The following is a 26,022-nucleotide window of genomic DNA, read 5'->3' as shown; positions in this document are numbered from 1 at the left end:
AATACTATCTTGAAGAACTCCTGCAGCGATGCCCAGGGGCTCAGTTGATTATCTTCCAACAACATTGGAACAGGAACATGAGTAGATTATTCAGCCCCTTGACCCTGCTCTGCCATTCATTTAGATCATGGCTGACCATCTACCTCAGCACCACTTTCCTGCACTATCTCCCTATCTCTTGATGTCTTTGGTCTCCAGAATTCTATCTTTCTGTCTTGAACATATTCAATGATTGAGCTTACATAGCCCTCTGGGGTAGAGAATTCCAAAGATTCACCACCCTCTGAGTGAAGAAATTTATCCTCATCTCAGTCCTAAATGGCCTAATCCTTATTCTGAAACTGTGCCCCCTGGCTCTAGACTCACCTGCCAGGGGAAACATTCTACTCTGTCATGCCCTGTAAGAATTTTGGAAATCTCAATGCAATCACCTCTCATTCTTTGAGACACAAGAGAATACAGGCCAAGTTCCTTCAATTTCTCCTCATTAGACAATCCCGCCATCCCAGCAATCAGCCTGGTGAACCTCCATTGCACTCGCTCAATGGCAAGTATATCCTTCCTCAGGTAAGGAAACCAAAACTGCACACAATACCCCAGGTGCGGTCGCACCTAGGCTCTATACAATTGCAACGTACATCTTGACTCTTATACTCAAGTCTACACTGGAGTGCTGCTTTGGGCTGCAGTAGAGTGCTTAAGTTGGAGTTTAGTGACTGAGGGAGTTTGGTGAGGAAGGAACGAGGTGATCCTTTGAGTACCGTGAGTATGGCCAGGTAAGTATTTAATACTTTAATCGCTTATAGTTTTTACGGTCTTATTTTGTGGTTCATCGTTGGTAAGGGCCATATTCTGTAACGATGAGGAGCAGAGAAGAAGGGCCCTAGAGTAATTGATATTATTCGATATTAAGTATCTTCCAAAAGGTTTAATTTAATTTAAAGGGGTAAGTCACGGCAGGGGAGCTCAAAGCTGTGGTGTACTCCTCCTGGTCTATGTGGGAAGCCAGGAATATTTCCAGTGCCCGGGGCCAGAATGTGTGCAGGAAGTGACTCCAGCTGAAGCCCCTGGAACCCTGGGTTTTGAAGCTGGAGCGGCGGCTGGGGACAGTGTGGAGCATCCGCGAGGCGGAGAGTATCGTGGATAGCACGTATAGAGAGGTGGTCACACCGCAGGCTAAGAGTCCACAGGCAGGGAGGGAATGGGTGACCCCCAGGCAGAGCAAAAGGACTAGGCAGGCAGTGCAGGAATCTCCTGTGGCTATTCCCCTGCAAAACAGATATACCGCTTTGGATATTGTTGGGGGGAATGGCCTCTCAGGGGAAAGCAGCAACAGCCAAATTCGTTGCACCACGGTTGGTTCTGTTCCACAGGGGAGGAGTAAAAAGTGTGGGAATGCAATAGCTATAGGGGATTCAATTGTAAGGGGAATAGATAGGCGTTTCTGTAACCGTAAACGAGACTCCAGGATGGTATGTTGCCTCCCAGGTGCTAGGATCAAGGATGTCTCAGTGCAGCTACAGGACATTCTGAAGGGGGAGGGTGAACAGCCAGTGGTCGTGGTACACATTGGTACAAATGACATAGGTTAAAAAAAAAAGGGATGAGGTCCTAAAAGCAGAATATAGGGAGGGTTTCAGGTTCCTGGGACATTGGGAGCAGCTCTGGGGGAGGTGGGATCAGTACAAGCTGAACGGGTTACGTCTGGGCAGGACCGGGACTGACGTCCTAGGGGGAATATTTGCTAGAGTGGTTGGGAAGGGTTTAAACTAAAATGGCAGGGGGATGGGAACCTATGCAAGGAGTCAGAGGAGGGAGAATCAAGGATGAGAACAAAAGACAGAAAGGGGAATAAGAAAAGTGATAGGCAGAGAAATCAAGGGCAAGAATCAAACAGGGCCTCAGTGAAAAATAGTGGGAATGGGACAAGTAATGTTAAAAAGACAAGCCTTAAGGCTTTGTGTCTTAACGCAAGGAGCATTCGCAATTAACCGCGCAAATAGATGTAAACAGGTATGATATAAGGAAAAGGCGGTGGAGTTGCATTGCTGGTTAAAGAGGAAATTAACGCAATAGTGAGGAAAGATATTAGCTCCGATGATGTGGAATCTGTATGGGTAGAGCTGAGAAACACTACGGGGCAAAAAACGTTAGTGAGGGTTGTATATAGACCCCCAAACTGTAATGGTGATGTTGGGAATGGCATTGAACAGGAAATTAGAGATGCATGCAATAAAGGTACATCTGTAATTATGGGTGATTTTAATCTACATATAGATTGGGCAAATCAAATTCGTAACAATACCGTAGAGGAGGAATTACTGGAGTGTATACAGGATGGTTTTCTGGACCAATACATTGAGGAACCAACTGAGAACAGGCCGTCCTAGACTGGGTATTGTGTAATGAGAAAGGAATAATTGGCAATCTAGTTGTGCAAGGCCCCTTGGGGTTGAGCAATCTTAATATGATAGAATTCTTCATCAAGATGAAGAGTGACATAGTTGATTCTGAGACTACGGTCCAGAATCTTAATAAAGGAAACTACGATGATATGAGGTGTGAGTTGGCTTTGATGGATTGGGAAACGTTACTTAAAGGCGGATAGGCAATGGCAAACTTTCAAAGAGCGCATGGGTGAACTGCAACAATTGTTTATTCGTTTCTGGCGCAAAAGTAAAATAGGAAAGGTGGCCCAACCATGGCTTACAAGGGAAATTAGAGATAGTATTAGATCCAAGGAAGAGGCATACAAATTGGCCAGAAAAAACAACAGACCTGAGGATTGGGAGCAGTTTAGAATTAGCAGAGGAGGACCAAGGGATTGATTAAGAAGGGGGAAATATAGTACAAGAGTAAGCTTGCAGGGAACATAAAAATTGACTGTAAAAGTTTCTATAGGTATGTGAAGAGAAAAAAATTGCTGAAGACAAATGTAGGTCCCTTACAGTCAGAAACAGGGGAATTTATAATGGGGAACAAAGAAATGGCTGACCAACTAAATACATACTTTGGTTCTGTCTTCACAAAGGAGGACACAAATAACATACCAGAAATGTTGGGGAATACAGGGTTTAGTGAGAGGGAGGAACTGAAAGAAATCAGTATTAGTAGGGAAATGGTGTTGGAGAAATTGATGGGATTGAAGGCAGATAAATCCCCAGGGCCTGATAATCTACATCACAGAGTACTTAAGGAAGTGGCCCTAGAAATAGTGGATGCATTGGTGGTCATTTTCCAAGATTCTATAGACTGTGGAACAGTTCCTACAGATTGGAGGGTAGCTAATGTAACCCCGCTATTTAAAAAGGGAGGCAGAGTGAAAACAGGGAATTATAGACCAGTCAGCCTGACTTCGGTAGTGGGGAAAATTCTAGAGTCCATTGTAAAAGATTTAATAATTGAGGGCTTGGAAAACAGTGGCAGAATTGGACAGAGCCAGCATGGATTAACGAAAGAAATCATGCTTGACAAATCTACTGGAATTTTTCGAGAATGTTATTAGTAGAGTTGATGAGGGGAGCCAGTGGACGTGGTTTATTTGGACTTTCAGGAGGCTTTTGACAAAGCCCCACATAAGCGTGTAAAATTAAAGTGCATGGGATTGGGAGTAGCATATTGAGATGGATAGTAAAATGGTTGGCAGACAGGAAACAAAGAATAGGAATAAACGGGTGTTTTTCCAAGTGGCAGGCAGTGACTAGTGGGGTACCGCAGGGATCGGTGCTGAGAACCCAGCTATTCACAATATATATTAATGATTTAGATGAGGGAACTAAATATAATGTCTCCAAATTTGCAGGTGACACAAAGCTGGGTGGGAGGGTGAGCTGTGAGGAGGATGCAGAGATGCTTCAGTGTGATTTCGACAAGCTGGGTGGGCAAATGCATGGCAGATGCAGTATAATGTGGATAAATGTGAGGTTATCCACTTTGGTAGCAAAAACAGGAAGGCAGATTATTATCTGAATGGCTATAAATTGAGAGAGGGGAATGTGCAACGAGACCTGAGTGTCCTTGTACACCAGTCACTGAAGGTAAGCATGCAGGTGGTAAAGAAGGCAAATGGTATATTGGCCTTCATAGCGAGAGCATTCGAGTACAGGAGCAGGGATGTCTTGCTACAATTATACAGGGCCTTGGTGAGACCACACCTGGAATATTGTGTACAGTTTTGGTCTCCTTATCCGAGGAAGGATGTTCTTGCTATAGAGGGAGTGCAGCGAAGGTTTACCAGACTGATTCCTGGGACTGACGTATGAGGAGAGATTGAGTCGGTTAGGATTATATTCGCTGGAGTTCAGAAGAATGAGGGGGGATCTCATAGAAACCTATAAAATTCTAACAGGACTAGACAGGGTAGATGCAGGAAGGATGTTCCCAATAGTGGGGGAGTCCAGAACCAGGGGTCACAGCCTGAGCACACAGGGTAGACCATTTAGGACTGAGATGAGGAGAAATTTCTTCACCCAGAGAGTGGTGAGCCAGTGGAATTCACTACCACGGAAAGTAGTTGAGGCCAAAACATTGTATGTTTTCAAGAAGGGAGGTTGTGGCGAAAGGGATCAAAGGATATGGGGAGAAAGTGGGAGCAGGCTATTGAGTTGGATGATGAGCCATGATCATAATGTCTGATGGAGTAGGCTCGAAGGGCCGAATGGCCTACTCCTATTTTCTGTGTTTCTATCCCTTTGCGATGAAGCCCTACATGCCATTTGCCTTCCTAATTGCTTGCTGCACCTGCATGCTCAATTTTAGTGACTCAAGGACAAGGACAACCAGGTCCCTTTTGGACACCCGCCCTTCCCAATCAATCACCATTTAAGAAATACTCTGCCTTTCTGTTTTTCTACCAAAGTGGATAACTTCACACTTATTCACATTGCATTCCATCTGCCATCTTCTTGCTCATTCACTTAGCCTGTCCAAGTCCCCTTAAAGCCTCTTTACATCCTCCTCACAACTTCCATTCCCACCTAGTTTTGTCTAATCAGCAAATTTGGAAATATTACATTTGGTCCCCACATCCAAATCATTTATATAGATTGTGAACAGCTGTGGCCCAGCACTGATCCTTGTGATACCTCACTAGTAACAGACTGCCATCCTGAGAATGACCTCAATCCCATGAACTCTAATTTTATTCACTAACCTCCTGTGTGGGAGCCCATCAGAAAGCCTTCTATATATCCAGTACACCACATCTACTGGCTCTCCTTTATTTATGCTACAAGTAACATCCTCAACAAACACCAACAATTTTGTCAAACATGATTTCCCTTTCATAAATCCATGCTGACTCTGCCCAATTTAATCATTCCTTTCTAAGTGTCCAGTTATGACATCCTTTATAATAGATTCTGACATTTTTCCTACTACTGACGTTGAACAGATCTGTAGTTCTCCATTCTCCCTCTTCCTCCCTTCTTAAATAGTAGGGGTGCATTTGTTCCTTTCCAGTTTGCAGGAACCTTTCCAAAATCTGTAGAATTTTGAAAGATAACCACATGGGAACACCACTACCTGTAAGTTCCCCTCCAAGCCACTCACCATCCTGACTCGGAAACATATCTATGTTCTTTCACTGTCGCTGGATCAAAATCCTGGAACTCCCTCCCTAACAGCACTGTGGTGTACCTACACCAAATGGACTACAGCAGCTCAAGAAGGCAGTTTATCACTGCCTTCTCAAGGCCAATTGGGGACAGGCAATAAATGCTGGCCCAGCTAGTGATGCCCACATCCCATAAATGAATAAAAATATATGCATCCACTATCTCTCTAGCCACCTCTTTCAGCACTCTGGGATGAAGCTCACCTGGTCCGGGGGATTTATCGACCGCCAATCCTGTTAACTTTTCAAGTACTACCTCTTTACGAATATTAATTTCTTTCAGTGTTTCAGTTTCACAACTCCTTTGGCTGCCTTGTATTTCTGGGAGATTTTCTGTATTTTCTTCCATAAAGACAGACACAAAGTAACTGTTCAGTTCCTCTGCCATTTCCCTGCTCTCCGCCCTAAACTCTTTGTCTCCTGTAATGGACCTATATTTGTCCGAGATAATATTTTCCTTTTCACATCCCTAAAGAAGATTTTACAGCCTATCTTTGTTTCTCGCTAGCTTGTATTCATATTTTCCTTTACCATTTTTTATCAGTTTCTTGGTCCTCCTTTGCTGGGTTCTAAATTGCTCCCAATCCTCGAGCTTACCACTTTCTCTGGCAGCCTCATAAGCCACTTCCTTTGATTTAATGCAATTTTTAACTTTTGTTAGCCACGGTTGACTCAGCTTTCCCTTTTGGTGTTTGTGCCTTAGAGCAATGTATATCTGTTGTAGACCGTGTAGTACTTCTATAGCAATTGCCTGTCTACTGTCAAATCTTTAAGTGTATTTTCCCAATCCGCCATAGCCAACTCGCCCTTCATACATTCATACTTTCCCTTGTTTAGATTTAAGACCTGGGTTTCAGAATGAAGTTTTTCACATTCAAAGTTCATGTGAAATTCTATAGTATTAGGGTCACTGTTACCCAAAGGCTCTTGTTACAGCAAGATTATTAATTAGCCCTTTCTCACCACATAATCCTAAATCTAAAATAGCCTGACCCCAAGTTGGTTCTTCAATGTACTATTCCGGAAGCCTACTTAGTGTACACTTTCCTCTTATTCATTCATGTGATATGGGCATCGCTGGCTAGGTCAACATTTATCACCCATCCCTAATTGCCCTTGAGAAAGTGGTGGTGAGCTGCCTTCTTGAACCGCTGCAGTCCATGTGGTGTAGGTACACCCACAGTACTGTTAGGGAGGGAGCTCCAGGATTTTGACCCAGCAACAGTGAAGGAATGACTATGTATTTCTAAATCAGGATGGTGAGTGGCTTGGAGGGAACTACCAGGTGATGGTGTTCCTGTGTGTCTGCAGCCCTTGTCCTTCTAGATTGTAGTGGTTGTGGGTTTGGAAGGTGCTGTCTAAGGAGCCTTGGTGAATTCCTGCAGGGCATCTTATAGATGGTACACGCTGCTGCTACTGTGCATCATAGCTAGTTCAGTTTCTGGTCAATAGTAATCCCCAGGATGTTGATCATGGGAGATTCAGTGATGGTGTTACCATTGAATGTCAAGGGGCAATGGCTAGATTCTCTCTTGTTTGAGATGTTCATTGCCTGGCATTTGTGTGGTGCAAATGTTACTTGCCACTTGTCAGCCCAAGTTGGATATTGTCCAGGTCTTGCTGCATTTGGACATGGACTGCTTCAGTACCTGAGAAGTTGCGAACGGCGCTGAACATTGTGCAATCATCAGCGAACATCCCCACTTCTGAGCTTATGGCAGAAGGAAGGTCATTGATGAAGCGGCTGAAGATGGGTCCTTGGGGAACTCCTGCAGTGATGTCCTGGAGCTGAGACGATTGATCTCCAACAACCACAACCACCTTCCTTTGTGCTAGGTGTGACTGCAACCAGTGGAGAGTATTCCTCCGATCCCCATTGACCCCAGTTTTGCTAAGGCTCCTTGATGCCATACTCGGTCAGATGCTACCTTGATGTCAAGGGCAGTCACTCTCGCCTCACCTCTGGAGTTCAGCTCTTTTGTCCATGTTTGAACCAAGGCTGTAACGAGGTCAAGAGCTGAGTGACTCTGGTGGAACCCAAGGTGGGCATCAGTGAACAGGCTATTGCTAAGCAAGTGCCACTCGATAGCACTGCTGATGACCCCTTCCATTACTTTCCTGATGATGTAGACTGATGGGGCGATAATTGGCCAGGTTGGATTTGTCTTGCTTTTTGCGTATAGGCATACCCTGGGCAATTTTCCACGTAGCCGGGTAGATCCCAGTGTTGTAGCTATACTGGAACAGCTTGGATAGGGGTGCGGCAAGTTCTGGAGCACAAGTCTTCAGTACTGTTGCTGGAATATTGTCAGGGCCCATCACATTTGCAGTATCTAGTGCCTTCAGCTGTTTCTTGATATCACCTGGAGTGAATCGAATTGCATGAAGACTGACATCTGTGACGCTGGGGACCTCTGGCAGAAGATTGCTGCGAATGCTTCAGCCTTACCTTTTGCATTGATGTGCTGGGCTCCCCAATCATTGAGGATGGAAATATTTCTGGAGCCTCTCCAGTTAGTTTAATTTTCCATCACCGTTCACAACTGGATGTAGTAGATCCGATCTATAGGATCACTTAGCTCTGTCTATTATATGTTGCTTCCACTGTTTGGCATGTAAATAGTCCTGTGTTGTAGCTTTACCAGTTTGGCACCTCATTTTTAGGGCTGGTTGGTGCTGCTTGTTGTCTTACGCTCTGTGGTGGGACAAAGAGACTGTTGTTCTTCACTGTGATAGATATATACCCTACATGCATCATTGAGACACACTCTCCTCTACCCTGGACCCCACACTGAATCAATATCCTAAACTTGCGCTGAAACACTGACCTAGTCCACCTCCCTCACTCACTACAGGTAACACTAGGTCAAATGTTAAACTGTTATGCTGCATCTCCCTTACTTCTTGAATACCTATTTCTGCAGGAGTTCATATTGAATCATACAAAATCCAACCTTCAACCTTTGGCCCTTCCCACTAACTTGACTGTGAGGGATGCTCTGAATCGTGTACTACGGCTGCCCTCAGTGGCAAGCAAGAGATATCTGACCAATAAGGTAAGGAGGGGCCAAGGTCAGGGAGGGAGTCACCTCACCAATAAGGTGAGAGGGGCCTGGAATAAGTTGGGCAGTGGCCAGGGGGGTCATTGTTGAGGGTAGGGCAGGTTTGTTCAATGTCGCAGGGTTAGAGGTCGGCAGGAACAGATGCATAGTGATCTCAATTTACCCTTTCATAGGGTGACAGATTGGGCCTCAAGCAGGGATCTGACGGACTGGGATTCAGATGGGCAGGATTTGTGGCTTGGGGTGGAGGTTGGTATGCCGGTTGATGCTGGAGTGGGGGCAGTGGGGTTTGGGCAAGTTCTGGGGTGGTGGGGGGTGGGTTTTGGGCAAGTTCTGGGGTGGTGGGGGGTGGGTTTTGGGGCTTATGCTTGCAGTGATAGGTAATCTTCACTCTGTCCATTCATAGGTCGACCGTTCAGTGACAGGTTTGGTTGCCCAGCAGCAGTGTGTAGGGCCACTCCACACCCCTTTAGCTGATGTTGCAGTTGTTGCCCTCTCATATTTTGACACCGTGGGAGCAGCGACTGCGATTGGAGAGCAGCCAATCAAAGGCCTGATTGACCCTGGTGCAGGAGCCCGAATGGCCATTGGAGAGGCTTTAACTAACCTCGTGTTCGCACGTGTGAACGAACTGAGAGTAAGTGATGAAACGACAAATGAAAACCATGTGCTGGAACAACTGAGCAAGTTTAGCAGTGAGTTCTGAGGAAGAGTCATATTGGACTGAACAGTAACATTGTCCTCTCTCCACAGATGCTGTCAGACCTGCTGAGTGTTTCCAGCATTTTTTGTGTTTATTTCAGATTTCCAGCATCTGCAGTATTTTGCTTTTAATTCAGTGATGAAGCCATGACCCTGACCGCCCACTTGTAAACAGGCCAGACCCTGACCGCCCGCTTGTAAACAGGCCGGACCCTGACCGCCCGCTTGTAACCAGGCCGGACCCTGACCGCCCGCTTGTAACCAGGCCGGACCCTGACCGCCCGCTTGTAACCAGGCCGGACCCTGGCCGCCCGCTTGTAACCAGGCCGGACCCTCGCCGCCCACGGTAACCAGGCCGGACCCTGGCCGCCCGCGGTAACCAGGCCGGACCCTGGCCGCCCGCGGTAACCAGGCCGGACCCTGGCCGCCCGCGGTAACCAGGCCGGACCCTGGCCGCCCGCGGTAACCAGGCCGGACCCTGGCCGCCCGCGGTAACCAGGCCGGACCCTGACCGCCCGCGGTAACCAGGCCGGACCCTGACCGCCCGCGGTAACCAGGCCGGACCCTGACCGCCCGCGGTAACCAGGCCGGACCCTGACCGCCCGCGGTAACCAGGCCGGACCCTGACCGCCCGCGGTAACCAGGCCCCCAGTACCCTCAGCTTGACTGCACCCTCACCCACCCCCATTTTGATTGACCTCAACGCCGCCCACTGTACGGGCCCCGCAGTTCTTCCCGCCCTCAGCACACAGACACCGGCCGCTGTGAACACGCCTGCCACCCAGCCGCTGCACACACCGCTACACCCTTCCTAAACCCCATCCAGTGTAAACTCCACCTGACCTCCGTGTACTGTGAACAGTCCTTCTGCCTGACTGCTGGAAACACCCACAATCCTTTCCCTGGTAAATAGCCATGTCTGCCACAGTAAACGGCCCCAACCCCTGCTTTCTGTTTTAAAAAAAACCCTCCAACCCCACCAGAGATAAGCAATTATGAGCCTGCCTGTCCTAAACACAGTGAGTGCTTGGGGCCCCGCTCGCTCTGGGCATTCAGAGCCCCACCTACTATAAGCTGCTCGAAATTGCTCCTGCTCTACGCAAACCCCATCCCTGGGCTGCTCCTGCCTGCAAACCCCTCCCTCACTGTGCCCCTTCCATTGTATGCAAGAACCCCACTCCCTTGGCCCGCCATATGCAAACCCTTGGAGCTGCCTGCTCAAATTAGCCCCAGGTCCCCATCCCTACCCCGGCCAGTCATTCCCTGGTGCGCAATGTTTACTCGCCTGGCAATTGGTGTGATATTTGTTGTTCTCTCTGTGCCAGGATGTGAAATGTAGCGCTAACTGGATGTGGCCAGCTAAGTTGCCAGGTGAGGGGGCTGCTCTATACGATGCCTGCGAGGCTATGTGCCTCACGTTGTCCGAGCTCGGAGTTGCTGTGGATGGTGGGAAGGATTCTTTGAGTATGGCAGCTCGTGTGGGACAGGAGACAGTGAAAGCCCCAGGTGAGGGGAGGAAAACAGGACATGGCCAATTTCAATTGGCCCCTTGTGCCTGTGCCAGCGTTTTGGACATCTGCATCTCCTTCATGCTCTCTGTCTGTCCCTCTTATTTCCTCTATTGGTTTGACTGTGTACTTTTTCTCTTCAGCTTTGGCCTTGTCCCTCAGGGTATTTAACAGAAACCTTCTCATTCAGTTTCTCTGACTGATGCTCCTTTCTCTCATGATTTTCAGGTTCCCTCGTGATCTCGGTTTATGCTGTGTGTCCTGACATCACCTGCACTGTGACCCCTGACCTGAAAAATCCCCATGGACAAGGTATAGCTGATGGTGTACAGCAAGATCCAGGGTGGGAGGGCAGGAGAACAGGGGTGGGGTCATGGGATGGGGTTACATGGGATGGGGTCACCTGGCTTTGGGCAGGGGGAACGGAGGAAGGGTCGCAGGTCCAAGACAACCACAGGGGTTGTACAGGGGTCATGGGCTAGGGTACAGAGGGTGCCAGTGCGGTACTGGGGTGCGGGACAGATGGCAGGACATGGCTTTTTGGCTGTGGGATTGCAGAGTCCAGGTGGGTTCTGGGTACAGATGTTGGGGGCCTGGGTACAGATGTTGGGGGCCTGGGTACAGGTGTGGGGGTCGGGGTACGGGTGTGGGGGTCGGGGTACGGGGCACAGGTGTGGGGACCTGGGCAGATGCGTGGGAGCCTGGGTAGATGCTTGGGGGCACGTGCGAGGGGGCCTGGGTACAGGCGTGTGGGCTCTGATATATTCTATAGTGCTGTTCCCATCCAGTGCTGTCACTCTGTCCTTGTTCCAGGGGTGCTCCTATATGTACCGGTCAATCCTGGTCAGTACCGGATGGGAGGAGGTGCCTTAGCTCAATGTTACTTGCAGATCGGCAGTGAGTGCCCAGATATGGACAGTCCACAACAGCTGGCATCCTGCTTTGCTGTCACTCAGCAACTCCTGGAGGGTGAGTCCTAGAACCCAGAATACCGCAGGCTTTCACCACTGTTCCCAGTTCAATGCTTCTCACTGATTCCCTTCCCCTGCTCGCAGAGCGCATGCTGAGTGCCGGCCATGATGTCAGTGATGGGGGTTTGCTCACTTGTCTGCTCGAAATGGCCATCGCAGGGAACTATGGGATGGAGATCGACATTTCAAATAGCGACACCAACGGTGAGTGACGGACATATCGTAATAATCTGAGTGCCCGGTTCCCTCACCACCACACCCCTCCCCTGCCCACCCCAAGTCCAGTACCTCCCACTGCCTCGTTAATCCTGCCACCCCTCCACCACAGCATTGACTCTCAGTTACTGACTTCTTGCAGTGATCGAGCTGCTATTCTCCGAGGAGCTGGGTTTGGTGCTGGAGGTTTCGGAGATGGTTGTGGACAAAGTGAGTGCTTGCTACAGAGCAGCTGACCTTCAGTGCTGGAGAATTGGATCAACCACTGGACAGGGACCCCAAAGCATGGTGAGTGACCGCTTTTCACAGATGCTAGAAAATGTAGTGACCATTTATCACAGACCCCAAGACTTGGGCAGAGACTGATTTATCACAGACCCCAGGACATGGGGAGTGACCGCTTATCACAGACCCCAGGACACGGGGAGTGACCACTTATCACAGACCCCAGGACACAGGGAGTGACCGCTTATCACAGACCCCAGGACATGGGGAGTGACCACTTATCACAGACCCCAGGACACGGGGAGTGGCCGCTTATCACAGACCCCAGGACACGGGGAGTGACCGCTTATCACAGACCCCAGGACATGGGGAGTGACCGCTTATCACAGACCCCAGGACACTGGGAGTGACCGCTTATCACAGACCCTAAGACATGGGAAGAGACTGATTTATCACAGACTCCAGGTCACGGGGAGTGACCGCTTATCACAGACCCCAGGACACGGGGAGTGACCGCTTATCACAGACCCCAGGACACGGGGAGTGACCGCTTATCACAGACCCCAGGACACGGAGAGTGACCGCTTATCACAGACCCCAGGACACGGGGAGTGACCGCTTATCACAGACCCCAGGACACGGGGAGTGACCACTTATCACAGACCCCAGGACACGGGGAGTGACCACTTATCACAGACCCCAGGACACGGGGAGTGACCACTTATCACAGACCCCAGGACACGGGGAGTGACCACTTATCACAGACCCCAGGACACGGGGAGTGACCGCTTATCACAGACCCCAGGACACGGGGAGTGATCGCTTATCACAGACCCCAGAACACGGGGAGTGACCATTTATCACAGACCCCTGGGACACGGGCAGAGACTGATTTATCATGGACACCGGAACATGGGGAGTGACCATTTATCACAGACCCCAGAACATGGAGAGTGACCATTTATCACAGACCCCTGGGACATGGGCAGGGACTGATTTATCATGGACACCGGAATATGGGGAGTGACCATTTATCACAGACTCCCAGAACATGGGGAGTGACCATTTGTCACAGACCCCAGAACACAGGCAGTGACTGATTTACCACAGATGCCAGCACGTGGGGAGTGACCGCTTATCACAGACCCTAGGGCAGGAGGAGTGACCGCTTATCACAGACTCCAACACACGGGGAGCGACCGCTTATCACAGACCCTAGGGCAGGGGGAGTGACCATTTATCACAGACCCAGAACGTGGGCAGCGCCTGACCTGTAACAGACGCCAGAACACGGAGTGACCGCTTATCACAAACCCCAGGTGACAGGGAGTGACCGCAAATCACAGACCCCAGGACACGGTGAGTGACCCCAGAAGATGGGGAGTGACCGCTCATCTCAGACCCCAGAAGATGGGCAGTGACCGCTCATCTCAGACCCCAGGACGTGGGCAGTGACCGCTTATCACAGACCCCAGAAGATGGGGAGTGATCGCTTATCAGGCACGCCAGGATATGAGGAGCTGCTGCTTATCAGGGACTTCACACAATTCCGATCAAGACAGCTTCACCCTTACAGTGCACATTTTTGCCCTACACCCTGAGCTCCAGATTCCTCCCTAGTTCCACCCCATCGGTGTGGTACTGAACTCTGCACAGAGTGCACAGGACGATCCCACTCTGTTGCAAGAGTGAAAAATGCAGATCAAGTAACACTCGACATCTCTGGCCTGAGGTTTTCCTGCTATTACCTGCTATTTTAACTGATTGTCCTCTGGGGACATGAGATAAGGCTGTGATATCCTCTATAGTCCAGGACCCAACCAACCACCACTGTGTGGCCTGAGACATGGGGAATGGTTAGTGCCTGACTTACATCCAGCAAGTCACAGATATCGGCAGTGGAGTAGGGATCGGAGGGAGGGCTCCATGGGGCTGATTTATCTCCATTTGTTGCTTGTGTTTATCGTGGTGACTGTTCTAGGTGAAGGTGCAAGTGAATGGGGAGGAGGTTCTCTCGGAGAGAATAGCCACTCTCCGATCCTGGTGGGAGGAGACCAGTTTCCAGCTGGAGCGGCTACAGTCTAATCGGATGTGCGTGGAGGAGGAGGAGCGGGGCATGGAGCATCGCACTGCTCCCCAGTACAAGCTCAGCTTCCAACCAGCACACCAGCCCAGTCCATCAACTGGCTTAGGTGAGTGTGTGAGCATAAATCTCGCAAACCACACCCTGTGACACCCCGCTGATTGCTGAATGACGCATGCCATGATTAGTCTCTGGTCAACATCGACTGACCCCCTCCACGACCCCTGGTCAACATCGAGTGACTCCCTCCAAGACCCCTGGTCATCATCGAGTGACGCCCTTCAAGACCCGTGGTCAATACTGAGTGAGCAGCCCCTCTCTCACGACCCCTGGTAATTGCCGTGATCCCCTCCCTCCATGACCCCTGGTCAATCCCGATTGACCCCCTCCATGATCCCTGGCCAATACCAAGTGACCCCCTCCAAGACCCCTGGTCAACATCGAGTGACCCCCCCTCCATGACCCGTGGTCAATACCATGTGACCCCAGGTCACTACAGAGTGACCCCCCCCCATGACCTTTGGTCAATACCGAGTGACACCTGCACGACCCCTGGTCAATATAGAGAGTCCTCCTCCATGACCCGTGGTCAATACTGAGTGACCCCCACGACCCCTGGTAAATACCATGACCCCCCACACAGCCCCTCCATGACCCCTGGCCAATACAGAGTGACCCCCTCCATGACCCTTGGTCAATACCAAGTGACCACTGCACGACCTCTGGTTAATACCTAGTGACCTCCTCCACGACCCCTCATCAATACTGAGTGACCCCTTTGTGAACCCGCCCCACCGCCAGACAATACTGAGTGAATCCCTGTGACTATAATCCCGCCCCCAACCCCGTGAGACCCCTTCAGTGAGTGCTCCCGCGATACTCTGGCCTGTAACTGTGACCCAAAGTACCTTCCAATTGTCTCTAGCTTTTGGCCATTTCCTTTAATATGTAACCTGCCCTTCAATTGTCACTGAATTTATCACTATTGTCTTTTATGGTTCTGGGTGCTGACACTATCTTTCATGATGTCGGTAGGACTGTCAGAGCCACGAGTTGCGGTGATCCGGGAAGAGGGGAGTAACGGTGACCGAGAGATGGTGGCGTCACTTATAATGGCCGGATTCCAGGTGAGAGCCGAACAGATCAGACTTAAACTGCTTCAGTGGAGAGCCCCTCAGACTTGGGTGAGGGCGTGGTGTGTATCAGCCTCGGGTCGGGGGTCTGTCTCAGCGTCTCTCTCAGTGGGAATTTGTCCCGCTGTCTTGCAGGGTAGGATCTGGGTGGGGGTCTGTCTCGCTGTCAGGCAGGGTGTTGTGGGTGTCAGACAAGGGGTCTCTGAGCACTGAGCCAGTGGGTTCTCCCCGCGACCCTCTCTCAGCGTCCACTACCGGCGTTGCCCCAGCACCCACTCCCGGCATCATGTTTGAGGTGTCTCTGCAAACGGGTGATGGTTCTCTAGGAGTCAGATGTGTTGGGGCCCCACTCTGGGTCAGGGGTTCTCGGTGACAGAGGTGGGTCACACCTGGTAGGAAGCGACATCCAGGAATTAGACCCAGTGAGCGGAATAGTCTATGCCTGCTGGCATCACGCATGCTCAGTGGCGTGAGCAGACAATGTGGCGTGAAGGCCAAAAACTGGCTTCATAATGTTGTAAAACCCGTTTGCGATCGTCCACTCAGCCCGTCGGTGGCAGGCCACATTTCCGACCATCAGATGTTGGGAACCTCAATGTAATACATCTGCATATCATTATAAGGCCAGCCAGCCGGAATCGCTCCCCTTCCCCACACACTGACATGTTTCACAACAGCACATATAAGGAGTGCACTTGGCGGCTGCGCTTCGAGGGGAACTCGGAGGTGAGTGCACAGTAACGTTGTGCAGCACTTGCGAGGGTTGGCTTTTGGACTTCAAGGTCAAGGCGCGTTGGTGTAGATGGGCAAGAGCTGCCCTACGGTTGAAGGTAGTGCACAAGCACGTGCGGGGTGGTGGGGACGGAAGCAGCTATGCATTAGCGAAACCGTGTTTAAAGTGACTATTCCACAGCTGAGACTGTTCAGATGCAGCCACATCAATATGCCTGGAGTCAGACCTCTAGTTTATCTGGCCACTCAAGCAATGCAGAGGCATGCAAATGCTCCAGATCTATTCACCCCTTGGGCACAGACTGCAAACTAATGAGCGTTTTAATGGACTGCAGAACAAGTTGCACAATCTCCTTGCTAAAGCTGGCCATGGAGCAGTCACTGCTGGAGCCACTCACAGCCCCTTGCAATGTCAGCATCCCGCTTTGGACCACACTCCCCCATGGTTCAAGCTAACAGCACAGCCTTGAAGTGCGAATTAGGAAAATACCTGCATCTGAGCTCAGATCACAGCGCACAGTCCAATGGGCAAAGCTGCTGCCAGTCGGTCAGGTAGAGGAGGGTGGGGTTTCAGGCAGCCGTGCAGCGCACTGAAATGGCCATCCAAGTGGTGGCCAACGCTCTAGGATGCGTTAAGGGCCTTCAGACTTAACCACAGAGGTTTTTAGTACACCCATGCTGACCCACACATCTCTCTCTTTCATCCTGCAGGAGGAGTACATCAGGAGCATGGAGCCTGGTGAACCTAGCTGTATGCCTCATGGCTTACAGAGAGCGGAGATGATGGAGAAGAGAGCGACGGAGGTACCTGGCTGTGCAGAGGGAGGAGCAGCACCCTCAGAAAGAAGGGGTGGCTGGGGGTCCCACATATGCCGTTGAAGGGCCACAGCGAGCTGTCACTGGTTGGCACCTAGGTAGACCCAGAGTCTATAGACGCCACCTTTCATTCTTGCAGATAATTGAGAACCAGTGTCGCCGAAGACTGCGCATGTCTAGGGAACTGGTTGGTCACATCTGCCACCTGCTGCAGGATTTCGTGCCATGGGGACATGGAGGGCATCCACTGCCAGCGGCATGTGAAAGTGACCGTGGCCCTCAATTTTTACGCGGTGGCTCCTTTCAGGGCTCCACAGGTGACCTCTGTGGGATATCACAAGCTTCCGCCTACAAATGCATCCATTAGGTCATGGATGCCATATTTGCAATGGCACACAACTTTGTTCATTTGCCCGGGACCAGGAGAGCCAGGATGCAAGAGCGATTGGATTTGCCCAGATCTCAGGTTTCTCGCAGGTGCAGAGTGCCATCGACTGCACTCATGTGGCGCTCGGATCTCTGGGGCAACAAGTGGTCAACTATGTCAACCACAAGGGCTTCCATTTGCTGAATGTTCAGCTGGTGTGTGACCACCACAATCGCATCCTACAGGTTGCACATGGTTTCCAGGGAGTGTCCACGACTCCTACGTGCTCAGTTGGTCACAGATCCCTGAATTCTTTTCCAGAGAGGCTGCAGGGTTGGCTCTTCGGAGACGTGGACTACCCACAGAGGCCGTGGCTGATGACACCCATGCGGTGGCCTCAGACTGCAGCAGAGTGAAGGTATAACGATATGCATTGGGAAGACACCATTGATCCTCAAATCGCATCTATGGACATTTGAATCCAGCCTGGCTCGATTGCAGGAGGATGACGAGGACAGCCCATAGATCTTCACCAAACCTCTGAGAATGTCTGACTCCTGTCTGGCCAAGGGTAGCTCGCTTGTGCTCTGTGCTCAGGGTCACATCATAGAGACACAGCCATGAAATTTTAAAAGCATCTGATCCTTTGTCTGCCTTCAGCACCTGAGCCCTTCAGGAGCACAGCATCACTGGTCACAGATATTGAAGAGATGGGGGGCCAGCCCCACCTTAAAGGTGCTGAGAGCACACGGTGCTCTGTGACCCACAACATTCTGGCAGCAATGAGGTGCAGGCATCACTAATATGCCCAGGGAGTGTGAGGCCGGACCATCACTTTGGCTTGAGGGCTGCACAGAGCACAGGAAAGAGGCCCTGGACTGAGACACCTTCCTTTATCTTGTGCAGAAAGGTTTCACATCTGAGTAACATGAACACTGCTCATCAGAACAAGGAGCCACAGGTAGGGAGACATTCTTGGGAGTTTATTTACAATAGTGAACAGTATGTACAAGTGATTAACACTCGTGCCCAGGCTGTGCAGCTACATCTTCTTAACTTTCTTAACCCTGTCTTGGTGCTCCCCGGACATCCACAGCAGAGGTGGAGGCAGCCTACTGACTGCGATGCCTTGTCTGTGATGACTTTGGCAGGCACCCTCTGGAGGGCCGAGACCTGGAGGGCCCTTTTGGGTCCTGCTGTGTGAGAGTAGCATCCTCCTCTGCCTGTGAAGCTGGAGCTGCAGAGGTCACAGGAAGAGGGGATTCAGATGGGCCGGACACTCCCAGAGTCACGTGGGTGGATGGCCCTGCGGTGTGCACCTGCTGATCCTCCTCCCTATGGGTGCCAAAGGGCTTCTGGCTGACTCCTTGAGGAGAAGGGGAAGCTAGAGTGAAGTCTAGCTGCCTCACACCCTTCTCATGTGCACACTATTGGAGGCCAACTATGGCATCAGCGATGGAGTTCAGCCCACACATCAGTGCAGGAGCGACGTCCTGGACCAAGATCTCCATGGCAACTGCCACCCTACCAGTGTTGACCTTGGTGCATCAGTATGCCAGCGCTATCACCTCAGACCGAAGGCAGACAGACTCTTCCATCATGCCTTGCAATCTGAGGAGTGCAGCGGACATCCGTTCCTGATGTTCCCAAGCTTGCCTTTGCAGCTCCAGCAATTGTGACATGACCGAATCCAGAGACTCCTCATCTGACTCGGTCTCAGCAAATTTCTGGCCTCCAGTACTCCTCTGAGTGCCGATGACCTAGGAAGTCCCTGCCTCCGACTGCTGTGGATCAGACAGTGTGATGTGCTCACCAGATTGTGATCCCGAGGCTACTCTAAAGCCCGGTCCCATTGAGGTGTGTATCTCTACGCTGGTGGAGAGTGTGGGCGAGCGCTGTGACGGGACTTCAGGGAGGGTGCCTTCATATTCCTCTTCAGAGGTTTCTTTGGGGCTTGATTGGAGGCCCAGGGTCATGGACTCTCTGGGCTGTTTGGCAGATGTGCTTGCGAAAGCAAGGAGAAATAATTAGTGCATGGCAGTGGCCTGTGAAAGAGGACACATCACTCACGACATAGTTGTCTGATGGATGTTGCGCTGCTGGATCCTCACTTGGTAGAGCAGCGCCAACCTCACCGTCAGCACAGGAACGGTCCAGATCCTCGCCAGCCAGCTGGATGGCTCTGTTTTCAAAGTCCATGAGGACCTTGATTTCAGGCATTCCTCCACTGGTCTGTGACCTCTCTGTCTCTTGTGTGCCGGTTTGTCCTGCATGAATAGAGATGGGGAGAGTGTAAGCAGGACGCCTGCCAGGCCAGATGATAAATGTACCTGGCTTGTGTGGGTGGTGAGTGGTCCCATGGACGGGATGAGGACAATGACAGTGAGTGTGAAAGAGTGAATGGTGATGCCCCTTGCACTGGCAGTGTGAGGGCCCTGTAGATGTGTGATGGGTTTGTGAGTGTGTGAGTTGAGAGTGATGAGAAGAGTGACTTACCCTAGCGGAACAGAGGAGATCATTCATCCTTTTGCAACACTGGGTGGCTGTCCTCTTTTGCAGGGCATTGGCACTGACCATCGCTGCCACCACCTCCCTTGCTGGATTAACGATGTTGTTGCCCACCCTGTGGCCAGAGCAGGAGTAGAGGACATCATGGCGACCTCCGCTGCATCCAAAAGACACTTGAGGGACACGTAATTGAGGTGGGAGGTCTGCAGTCTTCTTAGCTTCTGTGCAGCAGTCGTGGGCTGGAAGCACAGAGGTGCGCACAGCTCCACTTTAAATATGGTGCCCAGCGTGATAGTGGGAAGGTGATAGTGCCCGTCATGGAAACAGCATGTTTCTCAGGAATGCGGGAATTAATGCAGCAGGTTTGGGACGATTGGGCGTTAGCAGTTTTTTTTTCCATTTTAAAGTGGCATTACAGAAGGTAAGAGTCTCAGCATTTCATTTTTTTTTAAAGGAAAAACTTAATAGTTTTCTACTTGGCTTAAATTTAAGGAAATAGTCTTTTAATCAAAAACAAACAAAAAGTATGGCAAGGGAGCTCAGTCCCGTGTATTGAAGGGCCTGCAGCATGTGAGAATTCTTAGACACTCCTTGCAGTCTGGATGACCACAGGATGTGCAGGAAGTGCCACCAGCTTGACCAGCCTAAGCAACGGGTTTCAGAGCTTGAGCATCAGCTGGAGACACAGTGGTACATCCGCGAGGCTGAGGGTTACGTGGATAGCATGTTTTTAGATGTAGTCACTCTGCAGCTTAAGGAAGTGCAGTCAGAGAAGGAATGGGTGATCACCAGTCAGAAGAAGGGAGGCAGGCAGGTAGTCAGGAAAGCCCCAGAGTGCGTCTCACTCAAGAACCGTTTTCCTGTGTTGGAAAACGATGAGGGTGAAGGTTCCTCTGGAGAGTGTAGCCAGAGCCAAGTACACGGCACTGTGTGTGGCTCAGCAGCACAAGGGGGGAGGAGTAAGGGTGCAAGAACAATAGTGGTCAGAGACTCAATAGTGAGGGGTGCAGACAGGTGCTTCTGCAGCTGTAGACATGACTCCAGGATGGTGTGTTGCCTCCCTGGTGCCAGGGTCAAGAATGTCACAAAACAGCTGCAAGGCATTCTGAAGAGGGAGGGTGAACAGTTAGAGGCCGTGATTCACATTGGTACCAATGACATAGGTAGAAAGAGGGATGAGGTCCTGTTTTAGGAATTTAGGGAGCTAGGTAGCAGATTAAAAAGCAGGACCTCAAAGGTTGTAACCTCTGGATTACTCCCTGTGCCACGTGCTAGTGAGTATAGGAATAGGAGGATAGAGAGGGTGAATGCGTGTCTGAAGAGATGGTGCAGGAGTGAGGGCTTTAGTTTCCTGGATCACTGTCTGTTTCTGGTGAAGGTGGGGCCTGAACAAGTCGGGCGGGTTGCAGCTGAACCGGAACGGTACCAACATCCTTGCGGGGATGATTGCTAGTTGGGTTGGGGGGGGGTTTAAACTAATTTGGCAGGGGGATGGGATACAGAGTGGAGGTACAGTAGGGGGTGATGCACAGCCAAATATAGAAGAGAAACTAAGTCAGATTGGAAGGCAAAGCAAATGTAGACCTGTTAAGGCACAAGGGAGTGACGCAAGGCTGGATTGCATCTATTTTAACGCAAGGAGTCTCACAAATAAGGCAGATGAATTGAGGGCATTGATTAATATGGGAATATGATATAGTTGCTATCACAGAGACATGGATGAGGGAAGGGCAGGACTGGCAGCTCAATATTCCAGGGTATAGAATCTTCAGGCGTGACAGGGTGGTTGTAAAAGAGGAGGTGGCTTTGCACTACTGACCAAGAAGTCAATTACTGCATAAGGAGGAATGATTTTTTAGAAGGTTCCTTAAATGAGCCCATATGAATAGAACTTAAAAACAAAAAGGGGGCAGTCACTTTGATGGGAGTGTGCTAAAGGCCTCCAAACAGTCAAGGGGAGATAGAGGAGCAGATATGTAGGCAAATCTCAGAGAAGTGTAAAAGTAATAGGGGATTTCAACTTCCCCAATATTAACTGGGATAGTCTTAGTGTGAAAGGCTTGGAGGGGACGGAATTCTCCTGCATCCAGGAGAGCCTTTTGAGCTAGTACATAGTCCAACAAGAGAAGGGGTGGTACTGGACCTGATCTTAGGGAATGAAGCCGGGCAAATGGTAGAGCAAATGGGGGAGCATTTTGGAGATAGTGACCACAGCTCTGTAAGATTTAAGGTAGTTATGGAAAAGGACAAAGATGGATCGGAAATAAAGGTCCTGAATTGGAGGAAGGCCGATTTCAAATGATAAGACAGGATCTGGCCAAAGTGGACTGGGAGGAGCTACTTGTAGGAAAGTCTACATCAGACCAGTGGGAGTCATTCAAAAAGGAAATAGTGAGAGTTCAGGGCCAACATGTTCCCGTAAAGGTGAAGAGTAGGACCAACAAGTCCAGGGAACCCTGGATGTCAAAGGATGTAGAGGATTGGATAAGGAAAAAAATCTATGCTTATGGCAGATACGGAGGGCTGAAAACAGTGGAAGCCCTAAAGGAGAATAGAAAGTGTAGGGGGTACTTAAAAAGTAATTAGGAGAGCGAAGAGGGAACATGAAAAAACACTGGCGGGCAAGATGAAGGAAAATCCCAAGGCTTTTTATAAGTATATTAAGGGCAAGAGGATAACCAGGGGAAGAGTAGGGCACATTAGTGGCAATCTGTGAGTAGAGCCGGAGGATTTAGGTGAGGTTTTAAGTGGTTACTTTTCACCTGTGTTCGGCAGGCATAAAAGTGGATAAATTCCCAAGCCCAGATGAGATGAATCCCAGGCTGCTATATGAGGCAAGAGAAGAGATTGCAGGGGCTCTGACACTCATTTTCAAATCCTCTCTGGCCACAGGAGAGGTGCCAGAGGACTGGAGGACAGTGAATGTGTTACCATTAGTCAAGAAGGGTAGTAGGGATCAACCAGGTAATTACAGATCAGTGAGTCTAACATCAGCGGTAGGGAAACTATTGAAAAAAATTCTGAGGGACAGGATTAATCTCCACTTGGAGAGACAGAGGTTAATTAGGGATAGTCAGCATGGCTTTGTCAGGGGGAGATCATGTCTAACAAATTTGATTGAATTTTTCGAGGTGGTGACCAGTTGTGTAGATGAGGGTAGTGCAGTTGATGTTGTCATGGACTTCAGTAAGGCTTTTGACAAGGTCCCACATAGGAGAATGGTCAAGAAGATAAGAGCCCATGGGATCCAGGGCAATTTGACAAATTGGATCCAAAATTGGCTTACTGGCAGGAAGCAGAGTGTGATGGTCGAAGGTTCATTTTACGATTGGAAGCCTGTGACGGGGTGGGTGTACTGCAGGGATCGGTGCTGGGACCCTTGCTGTTTGTAGTGTACATTAATGATTTAGGCATGAATGTAGGAGGTATGATCAGTAAGGAGGTGATGTCATAAATAGTGAAGAGGAAAACCTTAGATTACAGGAAAAAATAGATGGGCTGGTAAGATGGGCAGAACAGTGGCAAATGGAATTTAATCCTGAGAAGCGTGAGGTGATGCATTTTAGGAGGACTAACACAGCAAGGGAATCCACAATGAATGGTAGGACCCCAGGAAGTACAGAGGATAACATGGTGTACATGTTCATAGATCCTTGAAGGCAGCAGCACAGGTTGGTAAGGTGGTTAAGAAGGCATGTGGGATACTTGCCTTTATTAGCCAAGGCGTAGAATATAAGAGCAAGGAGGTTATGTTGGAGCTACATAAAATGCTAGTTAGGCCACAGCTGGAATACTGTGTGCAGTTCTGGTCGCCACACTGTAGGAAGGATGTGATTGCACTGGAGAGGGTGCAGAGGAGATTCACCAGGATGTTGCCTGGGCTGGAGCGTTTCAGCTATGAAGAGAGACTGGATAGGCTAGGGTTGTTTTCCTTGGAGCAGAGAAGGCTGAGGGGGAACCGGATAGAGGTATACAAAATTATGAGGGACTTGGATAGGGTAGATAGGAAGAAATCTTTCCCCTTAGCAAGGTGTCAATAACAAGGTAAGGGGCAGGAGGTTTAGAGGGGATTTGAGGAAAAAATTTTTTCACCCAGAGGGTGGTTGGAATCTGGAACACACTGCCTAAAGGGATGGTATAGGCAGGAACCCTTGCAACATTTAAGAAGTATTTAGATGAACACTTGAAATGCCATAGCATACAAGGCTAAGGGCCAAGTGCTGGAAAATGGGATTAGAATAGATAGCTGCTTGATGCCCGGCATGGACACGATGGGCCGAAGGGCCTGTTTCTGTGCTGTATAACTCTATGACCTTATGACTGTACAAACCGTTATTGCCGCCAGCAGGTAAAATGTCGTTTTGCCTACCCGCTACCGCACAGTGCGAATCTCGGATGATTCCACCCAGTAACAGTGAAGGAACGGCAATGTGGTTCCAAGTCAGGTTGGTGTGTGGCTTGGAAGGGATGTTTCGTTTGCTGGGGTTGCCAGGTGCCTGATAACCTTGTCCAACAAGGTGGGAAAGGTTACAGGTTTGGATGATGCTTTTGAAGTACTCTTTGCAGATGGCTGCTGTGCATCTTGTACATGGTGCACATGAGGAGGAGTGGGTGTCTTCCATGGCGGTTTTGTGACAAGTGGATATTTTAGTTACGGGAGTCACAGTGAAATTATTGGGATCAAGACTAAGTGAAAGCCTGCTCCTTTCCCAATTAGGTTTGGGATGTGACGATGACAGACATCTGTTCCGGAATGACTTTGGACTCTTTCCGAGGAGTAGTGTTCGTCGGAGGCTTCAGCTACGCTGACGTCTTGGGCTCAGCAAAAGGTAGGAACTAAATCAGCACATACAACTTTACAAACAGGAATATGGATTCATGGGCATTATGATGACAGAAACGTTTAGTCACCAGGGATTAGAGAAACAGGAATATTTAATCACAGGGAATATAGGAACACGAATAATTAATCAGTGGGGAAAATAGGAACACGAATATTTAATCAGTGCTAATAAAGTAAAATAATTATTTTGGAAGAGGGGTGAGCAGCTTTTAGTAAAATAAGGCAGGATTTGGCCAAGGTAGACTGGGAACAGCTACTTGTGGGGAAATCTACAGAAGAGCAGTGAGGGCTGTTCAAAAAGGAAATGGGGAGGGTACAGGCTCAACATGTTCCCGCTAGGGTGATAGGAAGGAGTAACAAGCCCAGAGAACCATGGATGACCAGAGATATTCAGGGTACGATGATAAGGAAAAGAGAGGCTTTTAGCAGGTACAAGGAAAGCAAATTAGCAGAGGCATTAGTGGAGTATAGAAAGTGCAGGGTGGAGCTTAAGAAAGCAATTAGGAGAGCAAATAGGGGAAATGAGAAAGCTCTGGCTGGTAAAAGTAGGGAAAATCCCAAGATATTCTATAAGTATATCAATGGGAAGAGGATAACCAGGGAAAGAGTAGGGCCCATTAGGGACCAAGGGGGCAATCTATGGGTGGAGCCAGAGGACATTGGTAGAGTGTTGAACGAATACTTCAACATCCGTCTTCACCCAAGAGAATGAGGATGAAGGTATGGAACTCGGGGAGAGAGACTGTGAGGTTCTTAAGCAAATTGACATAGGGAGTGACAAGGTGACAATTAAAAGTGGACAAATCTCCAGGTCCGGATGATTTGTGTCCCAGACTGCTGAGGGAGGCAAGGGAGGAGATCGCAGGGGCTCTGACCCAAAATTTTAATTCCTCTCTGGCCACGGGGACCTGGTTCCGCTAATTAAGAAGGGTTGTAGAGATAAGCCAGGGAACTACAGGCCAGTGAGTCTCACATCAGTGGTAGGGAAGCTATTGGAGAAAATTCTGAAGGAGAGAATCTATCTCCACTTGGAGAGGCAAGGTTTGATCAGGGATAGTCAGCATGGCTTTGTCAGAGAGAGGTCATGCCTAACAAATTTGACTGAATATTTTGAAGAGGTGACCAGGTGTGTAGATGAGGGTGGTGCAGTTGATATAGTTTATATGGATTTCAGCAAAGCCTTTGACAATGTCCCACGTGGGAGACTTATAAAGAAGGCAAATGCACATGGGATACAGGTTA

General features: G+C 49.6%; 1 protein-coding gene across 3 annotated transcripts in view; it reads left to right on the top strand.

Moving 5' to 3' along the window:
- The window catches only part of pfas (phosphoribosylformylglycinamidine synthase), a 112,296-nt gene that overhangs the window by 74,386 nt on the left and 11,888 nt on the right, over nucleotides 1-26,022 (top strand). For all 3 annotated transcript variants that reach the window (XM_078534953.1, XM_078534954.1, XM_078534955.1), the window contains exons 17-26: nucleotides 8,539-8,670; nucleotides 9,083-9,313; nucleotides 10,704-10,884; nucleotides 11,115-11,198; nucleotides 11,700-11,855; nucleotides 11,942-12,061; nucleotides 12,216-12,361; nucleotides 14,280-14,490; nucleotides 15,417-15,508; nucleotides 24,655-24,766. In XM_078534953.1, coding sequence (XP_078391079.1) covers nucleotides 8,539-8,670; nucleotides 9,083-9,313; nucleotides 10,704-10,884; nucleotides 11,115-11,198; nucleotides 11,700-11,855; nucleotides 11,942-12,061; nucleotides 12,216-12,361; nucleotides 14,280-14,490; nucleotides 15,417-15,508; nucleotides 24,655-24,766 — 1,465 coding nt within the window. The remainder of the gene's footprint in view (nucleotides 1-8,538; nucleotides 8,671-9,082; nucleotides 9,314-10,703; nucleotides 10,885-11,114; nucleotides 11,199-11,699; nucleotides 11,856-11,941; nucleotides 12,062-12,215; nucleotides 12,362-14,279; nucleotides 14,491-15,416; nucleotides 15,509-24,654; nucleotides 24,767-26,022) is intronic.

The sequence above is a fragment of the Cetorhinus maximus genome, unplaced genomic scaffold (genome assembly GCF_964194155.1).
Source record: "Cetorhinus maximus unplaced genomic scaffold, sCetMax3.hap1.1 HAP1_SCAFFOLD_162, whole genome shotgun sequence".
Classification (NCBI taxonomy): domain Eukaryota; kingdom Metazoa; phylum Chordata; class Chondrichthyes; order Lamniformes; family Cetorhinidae; genus Cetorhinus; species Cetorhinus maximus.
Note: the sequence above shows the minus strand (reverse complement) of the source record. Positions and strands in the feature narration are given on the sequence as shown.